Consider the following 20942-nt stretch of genomic DNA (forward strand, 5'->3'; position numbering starts at 1 on the left):
ACCCGCTCACTCTGCCTGACAGAGATTCCCCACAGCGGACCTTGTGCAGAACATCCTGGGAAATGGGCTCTACGTCTCCAGCGATGGCATGAATGAGTCGCCCTGCTTCTCAGTTCGGGTCGCCTACCTGAATTGCAGAAGGGAACGGAGAACAAGCTCCTATCAGGGCAGCTGCACAGAAGGCAGCTGTCAGGTTACTCCAGACGTGGAGAGGTTTGCTTCCTGACGGCATTGATAGGAAGGGAGCTGACTTTCCATACCAGATCCGTCTCGGTACTCACCCCCAGACCTGTGGTTTTAAGATCGGGTAGGCATGACTACACCTTAGATACAGGACTGCAGGAAACCTGCTTTGTTGAGCCTGTTGCCTGGTCTTTAAAAATCCTGCCCATGCTGGTTCGTGCCGGGTTGCACATAATGAGACCTAGGCGAGGCTCTTGGTCCTGCACACAGAGATGACTGTTGTGAACTGCAGTGGCATACACATAGAGACTCTCCTTTATACTATTTTTTCTTTTTAAAAAACAGGAATATAGGTTTATTTGTGTGTGTGTATTACGATGAAATTAGCTCATTTTAGACACAGCCACAACAGAAAACACCAAGAAAGTAAAAAAAAATATAAAAAATGTAACATCCAAAGCTGACCACTGGAAATATTTGAAGGAATACCTTCCAGAACTTTCTGTGTTCTAAACGAATAGATTTACAAAACTTTCTGCAAACAGAAGCAAACTATATTTATAGCCCAGATATATTTTTATAAGATAATGCCATGAGTTTCTATTACGCAGAAATGTAACATGCCCTCATTTTCAAAATGTAAGCTTTTTGCAATCAAGAAATTCAAAAAAGCCAAATGTAGAAAAAGAATAAGAAACCATCCCATAGTTTTAATAGTTGTCAGTGTGACTAATCTTATTCGTCTACACCCCACCTCCACTCCATTTCACTCCTCCAACATATTATTATTATTATTATTAGAGACAGGGTTTCTCTGTGTAACAGCCCAGCTCTGGCTGTCCTGGAACTCGCTCTGTAGACCAGGCTGGCCTTGAACTCACAGAGATCCACCTGCCTCTGCCTCCTGAGTGCTGGGATTAAAGGCGTGCACCACTATCACCCAGCCAACATCATATTATTTTTAAAGCAAACTTAAAACAATCTTTCAAGTAAGTCAAGATCAGTTTCCATATCATTGCAATTCAAAAACTGAAAAAAAAGATTTATTTTGATTTTGTGTATGTGTTTTTGTCTGTGTGGGTATATGTCACGAGTGTTCAGGAACCCATGGAAGCCAGAAGAGAAGCTTAGAAATCTGGAACTGGAGTGGCAGGCTATTGGGAGCCACCAAATGTGGTTGCTCCGAACCAAATTAGGGTTTTCTGGAAAAGCAGCGAGCACCGTTGACCACTGAGCCGTTTCTCTTGGCCCACAACTGGGAATTTCTATGGCTGCGTTTATTTCTATTTTAACCAGTTTCGTATTGATAAATGTCTGTTTCCTTCTTCCTCAGTATAAAAATGCCTCGATGCTTATCAATTTGTGCTTTAAAAAAGTTCCTTTGGCATCCTCTGGGATCATATTCAAAGCGTTTAAAACCAGTAATCCAAAACTAATGAGCCCTCAGAACAGATGTGGACAAGTCATGAGGTGGGGCTGAGATGTGGGAGGAACGGGACAAGCAAGGTGGAATGGGGTACCTGGAGAGCCTTTGGGCACATGTTTACTGGTGTGTGTATTGTATGTGTATGTGTGTTATTTGGTGTGTGTGTTATATGTGTGTGTGTTATGTGGTGTGTGTGTGAGAGAGAGTGTGAGGTGTGTGGGGTGTGTATGTGTCTGTGTATGTATGTTGTGTGTGTGTGATATGTGTATGTGTGTGGTATGTGGTTGTGTGTGTGGTGTGATGTATGTGTGTGGTATGTAGTTGTGTGTGTACGTGTGTGTGATATGTGTGTGTGTGGTATGTGGTATGTGTGTGTGTGGTATATGTGTGTTTCCCCTTCTTTTCCTTTCCGGTGTTTTCTCCCCAGTGTTTCCCTCAAGGCCGGGAGTGAAGCCACAGAGCTTCAGACAGGGTCTGAGTCATAAACAGCCCACTGGAAAATCTTCCTACGATCTTACCTTAATTCTTTCAAAGATTCATTCCCTGTGGTTCCTTTCCACGCTGAGAGTCTTAAAGAAACCGTAATCTTTTAGGGAAACGAGACCTCATCAGAACAAAATCAGGGCTCATTTTACAGCAAATCAAGATGTTTATCCCCCAAGGGGTTGAGATGCCAAGGCCGAAAGCCACAGGACGGTGAAGACCTGCAGACCCAGACGAAGGCTTTCAGAAGGGCTGAGCAGGCATGCCAGGAGCGTCCCTTAGAAGACAGCTCAGTTGTCCCCAGGTATTTCAGTGAAAGTCACACTTGGAGAGAAAGCCACCCTCTACCCAGAGTCCTTTGACAGAGCCTGCTGTAGGGAGATGGCGGGAGGTTTGTTTCTTTTATCACTATGGAAACAGAATGGTCGCGTCTCATTGGCCCAAAGCACTCAGCTCTTAACAGAAGATTGGAGAAGCAGCCAGTTCAAGCTTCCTAGATGCAAATCAGGGGCCGTTCCCAGCGGCAGGGAATTTATGCAAGATTTTTTTTAAAATCTCATTATCAGCCAGGAAGATGCTTAAGACACGTTTCCAGAGCACTGGGATTATCAGCACCTGGGTCCAAGTGGCAGACAGCCAGGCCCCAGGCTTTTGTAATTGATTTTAACTTCCCCCGTTTTCTCTAAATCCTAGAACTCTACAGTGGATGTATCCTTCCTTGAAGTTTAGCCTTTGACTGTGGAAGTCCGCAGGGATGGGCTATTTGTCAGCTGCATGTTGTCCTGGATTTCTTTCTCCCTCCTAAACGAAGTAGATCTTGCCAAATAAAACAAAAGAGCGAAAACAGCCAAGCTAAACATTTGCTTGCTTATTCGTTTTGATTTTTCCACGGCTCAACTAAAAGATGCCTAATGAAGGTTCACGAACGATACCTGTTCGCTTACTATTCTGTTTTTCTTTTCTAAATCAAGGCTGATTCTAATCCACGGACTCCTGGTTCAGTGATGGCCCCACATCCCATAGTTCACAGAAGCTGGAAGCTCACAACCTACATGTGTTCTGCCTGAATGCCAGGCTCCATCCTAGGCACGGGGAGTATCTCCGTGTTAGGCTCAATAGAGCTAAAAGGCAAATTCAGAAACAACCAGTAACACATAAAGTGAAATGAAATGAGATAAAAGCACAATTAATCTTTTGGGGTTTTCTGTTTTCTTTTTATTTTTCAAGTCAGGGTTTCTCTGTATAGCCTTGCCTCTCCTGGAACTCTCTCTGTAGACCAGACTGGCCTCGAACTCACAGAGATCTGCCTGCCTCCTGAGTGTGAGCCACCACTGCATGGTTAGCAGGGGACATACAGCTCAGAGGTAGAACGCTTGCCTACGCGTGAGCCCTAGCTCAGATCCCCAGGACCACAGCAGAGATGAGGACACTGAGTGAGCCTTTGTATCAATTCCAACAGCGTCTACACTTAGAAACAATGCCTGAGAAGCTGTGTAATCAGAGGGTAGTGAACTACAGGGAAAGAACCGCATTGTCATTTCTGAACCTTGCCGCACTTACTGTCTGCTTAGTGATGACTTTATCCTTGATTGGTGTCACTCTGGGACGGAGCTATCGTGATGTGGCATAGTCTAGATCTAAAAATACCTGCGGGCCAGCAAGTGGATCAGTGGGAAAAGGCACTTGACGCCAAGCCTGACCGCCTGAATTTGATACCCAGAAGCTACGTGGCTGAAGGAGAGAAGTGACTCTTGGAGACTGTTTCTGACCCCCAAGACGATCCTCACAGTAACAAAAATAATTTAATTTAAATTTAAAAGAGCTGCTTACTCCTTGACTATTAATGATCTGGGTTTTTTTTTTTTTGGTATTAGTTCAACAAATATGGGATGCTTTCTATAAAGACTTCATGCTGGACTGTATAGGACTGAAACAAAAATCACAGGGAGACACAGGACAATGTAAGAAGCTACTTGTGTTTATTATCCGATTTACAATTGATAGAGCAAAGGAAGGTGCATTAAGAGCTATTTGACAAAGTCAGGTTCCAGATATGACACAAGGCTATTTTCCTGGAGCCCCCGGAGCCCCACGCCATACCTGCGGCCACACCTGACAGCAGAGGTGGCCCAGACACAGGCAGCCCTGGCTCCACTTGTCAACCTGGTGTGAGAAGCTCTCACTACTGATTATGACTAGGAGCTTGAATACTGTGTAAAGCGTGCCTTCACTATGGGCGAGGCTCCTGGGAGCCTCCTCCAACATCTTCCCACGACAGACTCTGACCATTTGTGTCAGATCAAGGGCGGTCACAAGACTGAAAAACAAAACAAAAGCTACTTAACTAACACTGGTCATGAATGTCTAAGGATTTAAACCTAAGGCTATTTACATAAGATTTGGGGATCTCCAAAATTCAGGGCAATTTTAATTCTGAGCTTAAGAAGACTCTCCTAATCGGTGACAGGACACTCAGAAGTACCTGAGAAATAATCAGAAAATCCTGAAGGAGAAAGCTGGGTTTCCCCATGTGCGCATCAAAGAACACACCAGCCGGTACCGTAAACAGACTGAAAGCACGAGCAGGGTATCCGAGCGTAATAGTTCCACGGAGGAAGAACCTGTGGGAAGGCTCCAGGTCCTACTACATTTTAGAGACAGCCTGGTCTAACCAGTTCTCAGTACCAAAAATAATTTTAGGTGCAAACTTCAAAATCACCATTAGAACATTAAAAAAAAAATCAATTTAATTTTCAAAAACCCATCTGGATTTCTTTAACCGGACTTGCTCGCTCGGTGCTAAGGCACCACCCTGCCTCCAGCGGTCACTCAGGCACTGAGTATACAGAAGTATAGAACTCTCAACACAACTTCACAATGGCTAGCCCAACTTAGAGTGATTTATGTGACATCTATGAACCCGCTACCTCCCTGTCAAGTCCATGCTTCCCTCCTTCCTCCTGCTCCTCTTCAGAAGCTGTGAAGGTCCAAGCGATGGACGTGTCCTTTCTTCAAAGCCTGGAGATTTTGCTGACGGAGGCACTCAGTTAGAGACAAGAAAAGTAATTTTTTTTTAAAAAATGCATTGGACTATTTAGGAAACTGAAACACTAGAAGAAATTCTTGTTTGAATGCGTTTGTGCAAGGTTGCTGCTAACCTGGAGTCCTTTGTGGACGTGTGCGTGATGATCTGTTGACAGCAGCTAGACCAGGCAAAAGGTGACCACCCTTGGTGGCTGAGAAATTTAGTTAGAAAAGTTTTATAAATTCTAGAAATATAGAAAGCCTATGTGTCCTTTACCATCATGTAGATTTGGGTTTTATCTCTTCTTGGGGAGGAGGCTCGAGACAGAGAAGGAAGCAACTTTCCTTGGGAATGAAGAATTCCTCTCAAGCAGAGCATTTGCAAGTTAAGCACCAAGAGGACCAAGGGAGAGACTTCCTGCTTTCACAGACAGAACAAAGAGTTCCCTCTTCTCCTCACGTGTGACCTTCTTTCCTGAAGGACCCCTCAAGACAAAGCCATGGCCGGCCACCTCAGAAAGCAGAGCTTTCTTCCCAACTCAAGGCCCGCGACGCACTGCTGAATCCCGGGACCCGACTCCAGGCCTCGCCTGTCTTAGCCATGAACAAGGTCCTCGGCTTCTGCAGGTGCCACTGACACCAGAAAAACAACGGAATCTGACAAACACGCTCGAGCAAGTGCCTGGGTTTCACTTCAGTGTGTAATTTAATGTGCCTGAGAATTTTTGTGCAAATACATGTCATCTTTCATTAAAAATATGCATAGCACACTTTGGAAGAAGTTAGTTACGACTAACTTTTCTTAAAGATTTACAGATATAAATATACAACATAATCTAAGTACTATTGATTGCACTTCTGGTCTAAGCCTTATGGCCTCCAAGGAAATCTGAGAAACATGCATTGTGTCTGCATTCCTTGGCCACCATATCATCCAGAAGAAACGTCCTGAAGAGCTTTCTTGATCCCCATTTACCCCCATTTTCCGTCCTAAATCCCTCCCAAGCCCGCTCACATGGTTATTTTTTAAATTTTTTGTTATGTTGTACAAAAATACAAGTTTAAAAAAACTGAAGTTTTAGTAATCGCAAATACAAAGCAATCAGGGTGGTGTTTGGCTCTCGATGTCCGAGAGTGTTCTGAAACGAGAAAGTCTCCACTTTTGAAGCAAGGGACAGAACGCTTATTTTGCTAATGTTGTGAGCGCACCATTGGACGGGTACACAATTTGACCGCGTATCAGCGGGGAAAATGCCTGCAGTCCCAGTAACAGACAACGCTGCACCAACCCTCTGGGACAGCCGCTGGCCAGGACAGCCGCGCTGTTCCTGGCTCTCCTTCCAGGCAGGCTCTTCCTGCTTGTGATCTCTAGGGACCGAGGGGCCAGCAGTTCAGTATTACTGCTGTGTTCCATAGGGCTGGATTTGTTTTTCTATTCATTTTTCATTTTCAAGGCAAGGAAACTCAGCTGGAGAAGCACGCTAACCCTTCCTTCCATTTCTGTCATTTCTGTCTCCGACCTACTCATGTCCCTACCTCCTGTTTATGACTCCATCCTCAAAGACCTCACCCAAATGCCTCCATCCCCCCCACAACACCCTCCGCACATCCACAGCCCTTCTTCGACTTTCCTTTGCTCTCCTTAGCCAGTTCCCATCCTCAGTGCATCCCTGTCCTTCATGTGCTAATAATTTATATGTGAGGTCAGTCGGTGCTGAGCCTCAGTCTTCCTTCAAAATTCCCATTTTGGGTGAGGTTGTGCAAACTGGGGCTCCAAAGCCACCCATCATGACCGGAAGGCTCTGATTCCTCCTCAGCCCACCTAGTAAACTTCCACTTGAATTTAAATAAACAGCAGACTCTGGTTTTGGAAGACCCGTTTCTACCTCTCGGCTTTTCCCATTCTCCTGGGGATCAGGGGTCTTGACCGCCCTGGCTATGCCCAGTCTCTTTAGCCTGTCTACCAAGTTCATCTTCAGCTGGCCAACATCGGGCGCGGTCCTTGAAGGTCTTAAGCCATACATTTCCTGCAGGAATGTTTCAGCTGGTCGGGAAGCCAAAAAATTCTCGGAGACGTGGACTCGGGGTTCGAAGGGCAAGGGAGAGGAGCACGGTGACTGTGATGGGGAGTTTGGTGGTGTGGAAGGGGTGGCCAGGGCCTTGGGGCGAGGCCACAGAAGCGGGATTTCTGAAGCCGGGCTGTGGTACACCTTCGCAGAGATGCCTCGCTCCTGCAGGAGCTTGGCTAGGCTCCGCGTGCTACTGAGTGTTATGGTGGAGTCACGCCGGTTGGTGATGGATTCACCAGTGCTGAGCCGGTAGGACATGGCAGGGGAGTTCACAGCCGGGCTGGAGGAGCTGCTCCCACCACCTCCACAGGACAGTGACGGGAACCTGGAGCTGGAAGAAAAGAGGGAGCATGCTCAGGGATCAGGAACCCCAAGTCGGCACTTAATGTTTGCTCTGCTCCATCAAGAAAATGCACTAAGTGCTCAGCCTTGTATGGAAAGCAACCTGCATCTGCACGGGGATGGCCAACCAGCTAAGTTCTAAAGGTAGCCTTTCCAACTTCATTTCACTGAAAACCAGTCTAATTGCTAACTGCCATTTTCTCGGATAGTATTAACCCTAAACAACAGTAAAACAGGGGTACCCATGAACAGCACTGTCAGTTCTTCTTAGGAATGTGTATTTTTAAGAAATTAAAAATGATGAAAAGCTTCAAAGCTACTAAATCTTGTTTCTTATTCTGTGCTTAGTTAAGAAAAAAAGCTAAATAAACCATATATTTACAGTCATGGTGGAATGGAAGGGCTCATCTTTCATCAGCTTTATTCATGAACAAATGTTACCAGGGTTTAATACATTTTCACTGGTAAAAGATAATATACATATCACAGTATCAAGAGTTTTAAAGATTGTGACAAGTATAAGATTAATAAATTAAGTAATAACTTTCCAGAGCTCTAACTTGTGCAGAGGACACAGCACTTGTGAACATTTGACTTCCTGTTTAGAGCAGCCTGCTCAGAGTCTCAGCTCTCACCCCACTTCCTGCTCAGAGCCTCAGCTCTGACCCCAATTCCTGCTCAGAACCTCTTCTCTGAACCCACTTTCTGCTTAGAACCTCTTCTCCGACCCCACTTCCTGCTCAGAGCCTCAGCTGTCACCCCACTTCCTGCTCAGAGCCTCAGCTCTGACCCCACTTCCTGCTCAGAACCTCTTCTCTGAACCCACTTTCTGCTTAGAACCTCTTCTCCGACCCCACTTCCTGCTCAGAGCCTCAGCTGTCACCCCACTTCCTGCTCAGAGCCTCAGCTCTCACCCCACTTCCTGCTCAGAACCTCAGCTCTCACTCCACTTCCTGCTCAGAGCCTCAGCTGTGACCCCCACTTCCTGTTCAGAGCCTCAGCTGTGACCCCCACTTCCCATGACAGGTGTGTCAGGGATGGAGGAGTTCCTGTGAAGGGTGTGTCAGGGATGGAGGAGGTCCTGTGAAGGGTGTGTCAGGGATGGAAGAGGTCCTGTGAAGGGTGTGTCAGGGATGGAAGAGGTCCTGTGAAGGGTGTGTCAGGGATGGAGGAGGTCCTGTGACGGGTGTGTCAGGGATGGAGGAGTTCCTGTGAAGGGTGTGTCAGGGATGGAGGAGGTCCTGTGACGGGTGTGTCAGGGATGGAGGAGGTCCTGTGACGGGTGTGTCAGGGAAGGAGGAGGTCCTGTGACGGGTGTGTCAGGGATGGAGGAGGTCCCGTGACAGGTGTGTCAGGGATGGAGGAGGTCCTGTGACAGGTGTGTCAGGGATGGAGGAGGTCCTGTGACAGGTGTGTCAGGGATGGAGGAGGTCCTGTGACAGGTGTGTCAGGGATAGAGGAGGTCCTGTGACGGGTGTGTCAGGGATGGAGGAGGTCCTGTGACAGGTGTGTCAGGGATGGAGGAGGTCCTGTGATGGGTGTGTCAGGGATGGAGGAGGTCCTGTGACGGGTGTGTCAGGGATGGAGGAGGTCCTGTGACGGGTGTGTCAGGGATGGAGGAGGTCCTGTGATGGGTGTGTCAGGGATGGAGGAGGTCCTGTGACGGGTGTGTCAGGGATGGAGGAGGTCCTGTGACGGGTGTGTCAGGGATGGAGGAGGTCCTGTGACGGGTGTGTCAGGGATGGAGGCAGTCTTGTGACGGGGTGTGGCACCTCACACCATGCAGCCTGGTTCACTTTGGGCACAAACAACCTCAGGGGAGTCACCTACATGTCAGCTCCTGGCTCAGTCACTTGACTTTTCTGTGCCTCAGTTTCCTCTCTATCCAGCATAGTCTGTCTACTTCAAAGGGTTATGATCAAATGGGAAAGTACAACGTCAAAACAGTCCAAAGACAATCAGTCTGTGACTACAGAACACTAATTAAAACCCTGGGAACTTAAGAAGGAAACCTGTGAGGCCCCTGCTTTCCCAGGCCCTCTTACCTAGGGGTGACCTGGGTGATGTCAGAGGGATGTAGGATCCTACAGGTGGTGAAGGTGAATGTGGAGTTTGTGCATGACAGACACTTCCCTGGGTTCGCAGTTGCAACTGAAACAGAGACTTTTAGGAAACCAAACACAGAAAAGAAAGACGAGGTTAATAACACAAAAGGCCTATCATTATTCTGTTAGCAACACAGCGTTTGTCAGCTGCCTTGTGTCGTAGAAAGCAAATGGAAACAGAATATATGTAGACTATGCTAGTATTAACTGATTAGTGTATAACTGAACTTCCAGTACTTTGAAATTATAAATAAAAGGATTAAAAATAACTCAGAAATGAGAAAAAAACACATTAAAAAAATAAGATCTAGTTATGCAGGTGCCTAGGTCAAGTCACTCTCCTGGTTCTTAAAGCATCGCATGTTGACTCTAGAAAACTTCATGGTCATTTGAGAATGAGGCTTTCTTTTTTTGATGGGATTGACATTTGCATGCCGGCACAAAAGCAGTGATGGGTGAAAATTCTGGTTCCTTAGCACGAATCAAGGCAATGACACCAGATTACACTTGTATTCTTCACCCTTATCTAGTCAAAGTCAGGTTTACTGAAGAAGGTTTCTGATGGAGTGAAATTATCATGAAGCCTTCAATCTTTTTGCTATGCAGTATGTGAACACAGGAAGTGTACACTAAATTCCCCCGCTGCCTACAATGCACCCGATACAAACAACAGTCACCTACAGAAAAGCATTTGTGCAGCTAAGTACAACACACAAGCTATAGTAAGTCAGACTTGGGAATCTGGCAGGCATTTCCTTGGGGGTGGAAAGCTGTCAATATTTAGTACCAAGCCTCAAGTGAAAATCAGTTTTGGAAAACTTACATCCATGACTGAGCATGAGAACACCCTAACAGCCTTTCAACCAGGTCACCAAACCATGCATGAGCAAATGTTCAAAGTGTGGAACAAACACTTTTAATAAAACCCAGAATGAAATGCATTGCCAGGGTTTCGGAGTCCACATTGCTGTAACTATTTAAGAAACTACCATTTACCAAGTTTTTATCTGAATTCAAACAATATCCATAATTCTTGAAGACTATTAAAATATTTTTTATGTTCTAGCTGCATATTCATATGAGGGTGTATTTTCTCACGTTGTTCATCTAAACAACATGGCGACAGACTGAATACAGAGAGTCTTCTACTAAGTCACAAATTAGACTTGCAAAATTGTAAAACAAGACCATTTCCTTACTATGTATACTATAGTTACTTTTCAGAAAACAGTATTTGTATAACAGAATTTTTATTTATTTATTTTGTTTTCTTTGAAACAGGGTTTCTCTATTTAGTCCTGACTGTCCTGGAACTTCCCCTGTAGACCAAGCTGACCTCCAACTCAGAGACCCACCTGCCTCTGCCTCCCGAGTGCTGGGATTAAAGGCGTGCGCCATTGCCAATCAGCTCAGAATTTTTATTCTTTTTTTTTTTTTTCGAGACAGGGTTTCTCTGTGGTTTTTTGGAGCCTGTCCTGGAACTAGCTCTTGTTGACCAGGCTGAGAATTTTTATTCTTTTTTTTTTTTTTTTTTTTTTTTTTTTTTTTTTTTTTTGGTTTTTCGAGACAGGGTTTCTCTGTGGTTTTGGAGCCTGTCCTGGAACTAGCTCTTGTAGACCAGGCTGGTCTCGAACTCACAGAGATCCGCCTGCCTCTGCCTCCCGAGTGCTGGGATTAAAGACGTGCGCCACCATCGCCCGGCGAGAATTTTTATTCTTAAATAAGCTAATTTTTTTGGTAAGTTCTCAGTTTTTATTTTAACTTAATTAGTATCAACAGACATAACCCATATAGATAAACCTGGAGGCTCACGGACTCGTAAGAACATCAAGGGCCCTGAAAACAAAAGGCTTGCAAACCACTAATTGACCTGATCCATTTCTCTTCCCAATTTAGTTTGCAGGCTCGTAGGATAAAATGGAGAAAATTAGGAACGTCCGCGATGCTACAGATTTCTACTGTCTTGCTTCCGCTAGTATACGCGCCAGCAAGATGGCACAGGGGTAGCCGGGTAGCCACAACAGGACCACGCAATGCGCCGTGTGCAAGGCCAAGTGTCTCACCTGTAACGGGTCCACCTGCTGAGGTGATGGGTGGCAGGAAGATCCCTGTTACTGGCGTGGGAGCTGCAGGTTTCTGCTCCACATGAAGCGGCTGCTGGACCTGGAAAGTGATCCCCTCCTCCTCATCCTCCTCTAAATCTGAGAGGTGGTAGATAACCTCCTCGGGCATCTGGGTGAAGCCTTTGGTAATGACCCCTGGTCGTGGGTCAAGGATGGTTCCCAAGTTTGGTTGAGCGAGCTGCTGCCAGTGATGGAGAGTCTGCGATCCTGGACAGATGAGCAGGGGACGTAAGCGTTACATTTCCCACAGAGCCTCAGTCTCTAAGAAGCTAGAGTTCTGTGAGTCATGGCAATAATGATAAAGACAGTGACACTTATTTGGTTTTGATGTTTTGATAAAAGTTGTAAATTTAAGATCTCTGTAGAAAATGACATGGTGTTGGACGTCTGAGCGATAGCTTTTCTTTTCTTTATAAGATTTATTTATTTATCATGTATACAGAGTTCTGCCTCCATGTATGCCTGCAGGCCAGAAGAGGGCACCAGATCTCATTACAGATGGGTGTGAACCACCATGTGGTTGCTGGGAATTGAACTCAGGACCTCTGTGCTGTTAACCTCTGAGCCATCTCTCTAGCCTGCAATAGCTTTTCTATTTCAAAAGATAGTCTTCAAAGGGACATCTAAAGAAGAAGAGAAAAAAAAAAAACACTAAGGCACTTTTAACAGGACCCAGGCTGCTCGGGCAGGAGGGAGGCCGTGGACCTTAGAGGCGGGCTGCCCCCTCCAGGTGGTGAAAACCAGGGTTCGCCTGGCTTAGTCTAGGAACTCGGAAGCAAACGCTGGGCACTTAGGTCGGAAACTAACTTGGATTTCTTTATGCACTTCTCTACTTGCTCATGACTATTTCCCCTCAACTCCCAGAGGAGCAGGGAAATGGAGGCGACAGAGTAGAGAATGTGTCCCTTTAGCTGCGGCCTACGGGATGCTGACGAAGGTCATCCCTTGCCCGGGTACCAGACGGACACCTAATTGTGTCACTATGGGGATGTCATCCTGAAACTGGCAACTCTAACCAATACCTGGAGTCCCTACAGGCGGCCTACTCAAACTTTTGTCTAATAAGAAACTTTTTACCACAGGATCAGAGAATCACTCAGGAACCATCACGATCTCCTAAGTCAGATATTTATTCTGATTTTAACTTGCATCGCAGATAAAACTGAACTGAAGGAGAAAGAAGTACAGGCATGCACGCGTGCCCCTGTGTCAGTGACACCCCTTGGGTCGAGTTCTTTGCAGGAAGAGATGCAGTAGTAGTGATCACATCCTGTTGGGCTCACCCTGGTAACTGCTATCAGTGATTTGCCATAGCAACCGTTAAGAAAAGCCTGTTTCCCTCTTCTGCTGACACCGCCACACAGACAGACAGACAGCTCGTGCACACAGTGCTCTCGTAACTACTGGACAGATTTCCATTCTAGGAGGGACGTCTAACGCACACACAGCTTCTAAAAGCTGCTGTGGAATGATTACCTTCTAAAGGCTTGACGATTTGCAATTTTTCTGGCATGAAGCCTCGAAGGCAGCTGGCACTGCCAAGGTCTGTGGTCTCCGACTGATCAGCGCAGAATGAGTCGAGGGTCCCTGTGGGGGCGTCGCAGTTACTGACTTCTTCCTTCTCGGCCAGAACCTGGATCTTCCTCTCCCACTCTTGGGCGAAGAACTGCTTCTCACTTAAGTAGTTCTGTCTTCGCAGGCTAAGGCGATGCAGTGCCGTAGCCAAATCGCTGTCCTCAGTGGGTCCTGGGTGGCTGGTGGGCTGCGAGTTCCTGTGGGAAAATCACATTCGCTGACGAGACTGTAGGTTGTGTGTACAGTCTAGACCTCTGTTTTCTACAGAGCTTTCTACTCCATGGACTGACCTCAAGAATGAGCTGCTTTTAAGCTATTTGAAATACAGAAAAACAAAACAAAACCGTCCACAATACTATATTCCAGTACGTCTTTTCCAATTGTCCTTGCTAACTTTTCCATTCCATTTAATGATGAAACTGCAGGCATGTCTTCTTTTATGTTCAGGTGAGAGACTCACAAAGCCAAGTATTACTAGAGTCACCGAGGGCAGGAGGGTTCACTGTTTTACTCTGAACGAAGGGAAGTGCTAGCCATGAACTAGTCCATGCTATTAATCACAAAATGTAATTACTTAAAAAACTGTGAGTAGGGTGTGGTGGGACATGCCAGGAAATCTAGCACTCAGAAGATGGAGGCAGGAGAATCATGATTTTGATGGTAGCCTGGGCTGCATAGAAAGTTCAAGGTAGCCTGTTTATATAATAAAACACCCACCAAAAGCAAGCAACAATAGATGAAAAAAAAAAAGGAAGGAAGGAAGGAAGGAAAGAAGGAAGGAAGGAAGGAGGAAAACGGGAAGGAAGATGGGAAGGAGGTTAAGTGATGCTAAAAATGTGTGTAAAGATTTAGTCTGGGCCACAAACATCCCATATATATATATATATATATATATATATATATATATATATACATACACATACATACAGAATATTTAAAAGAAAGCGAGGATTATAAATGATAAAATATCGCATCCTCATGGGTCTCTGGAATTAGGAGGTGGCTCAGAGCTGATGCAGCAGGAATGGGCCCCCCAACCTCTGCAAGGGAACGAGTGTGAGTCTGCCAGCCCCCTAGGGATGCAGGCCCACAGCTCGGACCCGGGCTTACCCTGGAGTCTCCATGCTGCTCCCTTGGCTCAGGAGTGCTTTGTCCTCTGTCTGCTGGACGCCAGACTCAAAGGGCTTTGCTGTCATGATGACACTTGAGCGGTTGGAGCCTGGGATGGGAAGCAGGGCTGGGAAGGGGACGGAGCGGCTCCGAGTGTCATTGGCAACCTTGACAGTGTCGAACACCCGCTTCTGCTGGACCCTGTCAAGGAGAGAAGCATTCGTTTCTGTCGCTGTCACCCACTAGAGGGCACCCACGAGACTAACGGTGACAATAAACTTTGGTCCAGGAGGGCTCCCACCTGAGAGGACAATCTGCATGGTACAGCAGCATCACTCCTAACTGCCACTCCTCATTCTAGAGTGTCGTTTCTCCCCTCAGTGCCCAGGGATCGAACCCAGGACCTCACTCGCCTCGCAAGCCTCCACCACCATTGTACTCTGGCCTGTGGCTTCTTTGGGATTTCCACCGCAATGGCGCAGTGACAGCCCTGTGACCTGTGCTTACTGCAACGGTGCAGCGACAGCCCCGTGACTTGTGCTTACTGCAACGGTGCAGTGACAGCCCCGTGACCTGTGCTTACTACAACGGTGCAGCGACAGCCCCGTGACCTGTGCTTACTGCAACGGTGCAGTGATAGCCCTGTGACCTGTACTCACTGTCCACTGCAACGGTGCAGTGACAGCCCTGTGACCTGTGCTTACTGCAACGGTGCAGTGACAGCCCTGTGACCTGTGCTTACTGCAACGGTGCAGTGACAGCCCCGTGACCTGTGCTTACTGCAACGGTGCAGCGACAGCTCTGTGACCTGTGCTTACTGCAATGGTGCAGAGACAGCCCCGTGACCTGTACTTACTGCAACGGTGCAGCGACAGCCCGTGACCTGTACTTACTGCAACGGTGCAGTGACAGCCCCGTGACCTGTACTCACTGTCCACTGCAATAGCGCAGCGACAGCTCCGTGACCTGTACTTACTTTTGTTTAAACACAGACTCCTCATCCAAACTCAGCTTTTTACGCATGGTCCCTTCAATCTCAGCTGCCAACGATTCCTAAAAAAGGAGTTTAAGATTTGTAAAGTGACTACCACCCTCAAATGAATTAACAGCCTATACAGTGTGTATTTTTATGATTTATGACATAATAAAGGAAACACAAGAAAATGTAGACTAAAAACTCGTGAACAAGAACCAACTACTTTTTCATGACGCATTTTTTTTTTTTTCGAGACGGGGTTTCTCTGTGGCTTTGGAGCCTGTCCTGGAACTAGCTCTGTAGACCAGGCTGGCCTCGAACTCACAGAGATCTGCCTGCCTCTGCCTCCCGAGTGCTGGGATTAAAGGCGTGCGCCACCATCGCCCGGCTCATGACGCATTTTTCTAAGGTGGCAATGGACAAGACCCGTAGATGAGAAGTCAATATTGTGTATGTAGAGACACAAACACAGACGGTCTGACAGCCACACACCACGGCAAACCTGTCAAACACTTTCTCTCACTCTTTTGATAATTTGCTCAGAGATGAGGATCCAATTGGCATGGATGTCATGCCTCGTGGGTTTGGACCGAGGGTGGCTGGCTCTGCGGGGACTGAGCACCTGACTTTTAACATCCAGGGATGCACAGACGGAAGGACAGATATGTACATCTATCCCCGACCTGACCGCCTGCGAGAGTCCAGAAGCCACGATACTTCAGTGATAATGGCACATCTGGCACCCAGGTCTGCTGAGGAACATTTGTTTGCGCTGTCTGAAGACGCGTCACCGTGATTGGTTAATAAAGAGCTGGAAGGCCAATAGTTAGGAGGAGAGAAAAGGGGGGACTTCTGGGCAGACGGAGGACATCGGGATGAATGTAGGTGCATGAGAGATGCCCGCTGGACACTGAAGACAGACACATGGTACAGAGCAGAGGTAACCGAGCCACGCCACAGATATAGATTAATCTGTTATTAAGAGCTGGCTGGGAAAAAGCCTAAGCTAAGACCAAGCTTTCACAATTGATAACAAGTCTCTGTGTCATTACTTGGGGCTGGTAGTCCAAGAAAGTTCAACAAGAAAGCTTGCTACACAGGCTTTGGACTCAGAATGTCATTTCTCAGTTATCAAAGTTCCTTGGAGCAATGGCTGATTCGGTAGTTGTGTTTCCCACGCCTCCCCACTTTGTTTCCCTTTGTAGTTGATGGAATTGGAAGTGACTTTGTAGGGTCGTCTTTCCCTTCCACCGTCTGGGGCCTCGGTTGATCTCAGGTCGTCAGTCATGGCGGGTTATATCTTTACGCACTGACCCATATTGTTTGTTTTTTAAAACGTGTATTTATTTAGCAGTGTGGGAACTGAACTCGGGACCTCGTGCATGCTAGGCGAGTGCCCTGCCACTTACAGCGCCAGCATTCTGTGCTTTAATTTTTGATTTTAAAATAGTTTGAAACTTAGAATAAAATTCTACAAAATAGCACAAAGAATTTTTATGTATTCTTCACATGCATCATTAATATATTTGGTATTCCCTCTCTCAGTGGTTTTTGTTGGTTGGTTGGTTTTGTTGTTGTTTTTCCTGAACTGTTTTATAGCAGGTCTCAGATATCCCTGTGACTACTTAGTGCTTAAGTTTCTGTTTACTAAAGACAGGGACAAAGTTTAGTAGAGACAAGGACTATAGTCGATAATGGCACTATAGTCGTCTGTTATTACGACACTGTCGTCCATCCACAGAGCCCGGTCAGATTTTCCCAGTTCTCCCAACAATGCCTGTTAGTCTATGACTTGTGTGTTTATTTCCTCATTATTTATCCAGGCATTCATTTCAAAGGGGTCTCTCGTTTCGAAGTTAGCTCGGCTCAGCTGATCCTCTTGATTTCTAGAGGTCACATGTGCAGGCCACGGCACCCAGCTCCAAAAATGCTCTTTGAAGGATATGTTTGGGGTCTACCAAGATCTGGCTTCGTGGTCAAAGGCCTTTGCCACGCAAACCTGGAAGCTTGTTCGATCCCCAGACCCCACTTAAAGATGCATAAGGAACGGAGCCAGAGAGAATGACCAGGAAAGGAAGAAAACAACTGTTAAGATATGTTAGCGCACGCCCACGCACACACGCACGCTCTAATTGTGTTCTACCAGTCCCCAAATACTGTTTATTAACAAATTAAAAAACTCAACGTTCCTATCTGCAAGAGCCTTACCCTCTAGGTAGAGTTAAACCACCAAGAAACTTGTACTTGGTAGAGGTGCGGTCTTTAAAGTGTGCCCAGGGCTCACCCGGCAGAGAGAGAACGCCTCTAGACAGTTGTCGTGGTCAGAGTTTCTGCTGCTGTGACAGATCACTGTGACCAAAAGCAACTTGGGGAGCCAAGGGCTATTTCACCTTAGGGATGATGAGTCTAGCAGCCAGGGAAGTCAGGGCAGGAATCGGGAACAGGAGCTGGTGCAGAGGCCGTGGGGATTTACTTCTCCTGTTTTCTTCAGGACCAGTGGCCCAGGGGTGGCCCAGCACGGTGGCCGGCCCTCTCCTATCAACCGTTAATTAAGAAAACACCCCACAGGTTTGCCCACTGGCCTATCATCTGGAGGGATTTTCCCAGTCGAGAGTCTCTCTCCCTGAATTACCCTAGCCTGCATCAAGTCCACAAGCTATCTTCTGACCTCCATATGTGCACACGACACATGAGAGGCACATAGACATGTACATACTCTAAATGGGGGTAAATTAAAAAAAAAAAAAGGTTGTAGCCAGGGAGATGGCTCTACAGGCAAAGATTTGCTTCCATGTCTGACGACCTAGGATCCACATCGCGGTGGCAAGAAAGAACCAGCTTCTACAAGTTCTTCTCTGACCTCTGCACCCGTGTGATGGATCATGTGTTATTAAACACACGCAAAGCAAACAGACATACAGATTAAAAAGCATGGCCTAAGTGGTGGGTCTAAGGTAGGGGAACCTCGTTTGGGCGAGCTGTGGCACGCAGATCAAAATCCAGCTCACTTAGACTTTACCTCCAACACTGCAGCGAGTCTAGACTATCATCTGGGACATTTTAACACGAGTGATAAGGAAGATGTGGTACACAGATTAAATTCTGACTCAGTAACTGCATCCCAGAAGCAGAAGCAAAGCATGGTCTCTCTTTTCTAGCTACCTGATGGCATCATAAGCCACAGCGCACTCTGGAGACAGAACACAGGCTTCTCTCCCCTTCTAAAGCACATGGCGGCTTCTTGTCTCTTACCCCCGTGAAAACTCCGTAAGCCTGCGAGAAGCCGAGGTGAGCGGCCGGGCCACACTTGCTGCGAAGCTCTTTTATTTCTTCTTGGGACTCGTGTAACATCCCCAGGCACTCCATGTTTCTGTCCTGTAAGTCATGAAGCTGAGGGGGAGAAGCAGCACAGTTACAACCTCTCCAGACAATCCTGTCAACCGTGAGTCCTGGAAGGAGGAGCCCTGAGGGTATTAATTTATGTATAAATCATTCCAACAAAACAGTTCTAAAGCAAACTCAACCACATTCATGTTAAGAATCTGAGCTGTCTTGGGCAAGTGCTATAAGAACATGACCTCTCAGAACCTGAAACCATCAAGGGACAAGATCAAGAGTCTAGAGAGTGTGTCCCATCACCCTAAACAAGCCCTTCCCCATGCCTTGTTTGGAAGCCTTTTACAGCAGCTGGCAAAAGCTCAGAGCGCATTAACTGAAAAGACTTCCCACGTGTAGTGTGTGTCAGCAGGGCTGGTGTGCTCATCTAAAACGTACATCACCCCACCTCTCATTCTGAGAGACTCGACAGAGGCCTCCCTCTTTCTTTCTTTTCCATGTGCTGCAAAGCCACTGTGAAGGAAGAAGACCAGGACACACACGGATGCATGGTCCACGCTCACTGCTGCATTAGTAAACACCGGAAGACCAGCAGGTGGGGCAGAGGCTGGCGGGCTGGGGCAACACTGGTACCAGGCCCTGCCACGCCATCAACCTTGGCAAACATCAAGGCTGCGTTGAGAAAGCTGGTGTGAGACATTCTTGCGTAAAGAGGAACCAGGGATTCCGCCTGTCAGCCTTGATAAAACTGTGGGCTCTGGTCGGTGGGCAGACAAGTAAATGAGGGAAATGCTGCCCAGAGCAAAACTGGAGCTGCTCTCCTCATCGGGGTGGTGTGAAGCTTGGTGTGTGTGTGTGTGTGTGTGTGTGTGTGAGAGAGAGAGAGAGAGAGAGAGAGAGAGAGAGAGAGAGCGCGAGAGCGCTCCCTAAGCAGCCTGTCTGTCTTGGTGAAAGCTAAATGCTTCAGCAGAAGAGCTGAGGAGACTAAGCCACTGGGGGCTGCTCTGTCCACACACAGGGAGGTTCATTAAATGCTAATAAATCTTCATAAAATAAAACGTGCAGCTGAGGTGCTGGAGGCATACGGAGTACTGGGGAGGCCAAGGTATATAAACACAGTTACAGCCACTTTGTTTTTGACAGATGGCAAAAACACATATTGAAAAAAGACAAAAAAACGAACACAAAAATCCCAGTGTCTTTGACAAAAATGGTGCCGGGAAACGTGTGTGTGCAAATACAAAACCAGAACAGGGTCCTGCTCTCACCCTGCACAAAAAACAACTCCACCCAAAACAATCAAAACCATGACTGTCAGCCCTGAGACTGAAGAGACTTGAAGACACAGGCACGGGCAAGGACTTCTTCAACCGGTCCCAGGCACTCGGGAGATCAACAGATGGGGCCTCCTGTGATCAAGAGGCTTCCGCACAGCAAAGGAAGTGAAGAGACTGTCAAAGGACAGGGAAAACCTTGGCCAGGGATGACCTCACAGAGCGTTAATGTCTACAGTACACTATGAAAACTAGACAAGAAACCAATCAATCAAATCAATCAGGTGATCAATAAAAGAGCTAAGGAAACCAAGTCCTCAAAACACGAGCCACAAACAGCCAATAACACCCAAGAATGTTCAGTCTCACTGGCCGCCAAGGGAACGCGAGGCAAAATGATACTGGGATTCCGCGTTACCCTAGCCAGCATGCTACCCTTAGGAGAGCAAGCAACAAATGCTTGCAAGGAGGTGGAGAGAAGTGAACCCTTCCGCAGCGACGGTGGGAGTGTGAGTCAGCCCATCCACTATGGAAATCTGCCGGAGGTTCCACAGAAAACCAGAGACCCACCATGTGACCCTGCCGCCAATCTGTGCCTTTACCAACAGACTCCACTTCAGCGTATCACAGACACTTGCTCACCAGGGTCTGCTGAAACCAACAGATTCCACTTCAGCGTATCACAGACACTTGCTCACCAGGGTCTGCTGTAACCAACAGATTCCACTTCAGCGTATCACAGACACTTGCTCACCAGGGTCTGCTGTAACCAACAGATTCCACTTCAGCGTATCACAGACACTTGCTCACCAGGGTCTGCTGTAACCAACAGATTCCACTTCAGCGTATCACAGACACTTGCTCACCAGGGTCTGCTGAAACCAACAGATTCCACTTCAGCGTATCACAGACACTT

General features: G+C 47.0%; 1 protein-coding gene across 1 annotated transcript in view; it reads right to left on the reverse strand.

Moving 5' to 3' along the window:
• Window positions 1-4055: 4055 nt before the first annotated feature.
• Window positions 4056-20942, reverse strand: part of LOC121444838 (trafficking kinesin-binding protein 2) — a 57007-nt gene continuing 40120 nt past the window's right edge. Inside the window, exons 10-16 of the mRNA XM_041646738.1 lie at window positions 18669-18806; window positions 15417-15493; window positions 14441-14641; window positions 13232-13527; window positions 11696-11962; window positions 9573-9690; window positions 4056-7516 (exon numbers count right to left, since the gene is read on the reverse strand). Of these exons, the coding sequence (XP_041502672.1) occupies window positions 6838-7516; window positions 9573-9690; window positions 11696-11962; window positions 13232-13527; window positions 14441-14641; window positions 15417-15493; window positions 18669-18806 (1776 nt within the window). The 3' untranslated portion in view covers window positions 4056-6837. The remainder of the gene's footprint in view (window positions 7517-9572; window positions 9691-11695; window positions 11963-13231; window positions 13528-14440; window positions 14642-15416; window positions 15494-18668; window positions 18807-20942) is intronic.

Source organism: Microtus oregoni, unplaced genomic scaffold (genome assembly GCF_018167655.1).
Source record: "Microtus oregoni isolate MIOR12 unplaced genomic scaffold, Mior012 000144F_ref0000341, whole genome shotgun sequence".
NCBI lineage: Eukaryota > Metazoa > Chordata > Mammalia > Rodentia > Cricetidae > Microtus > Microtus oregoni.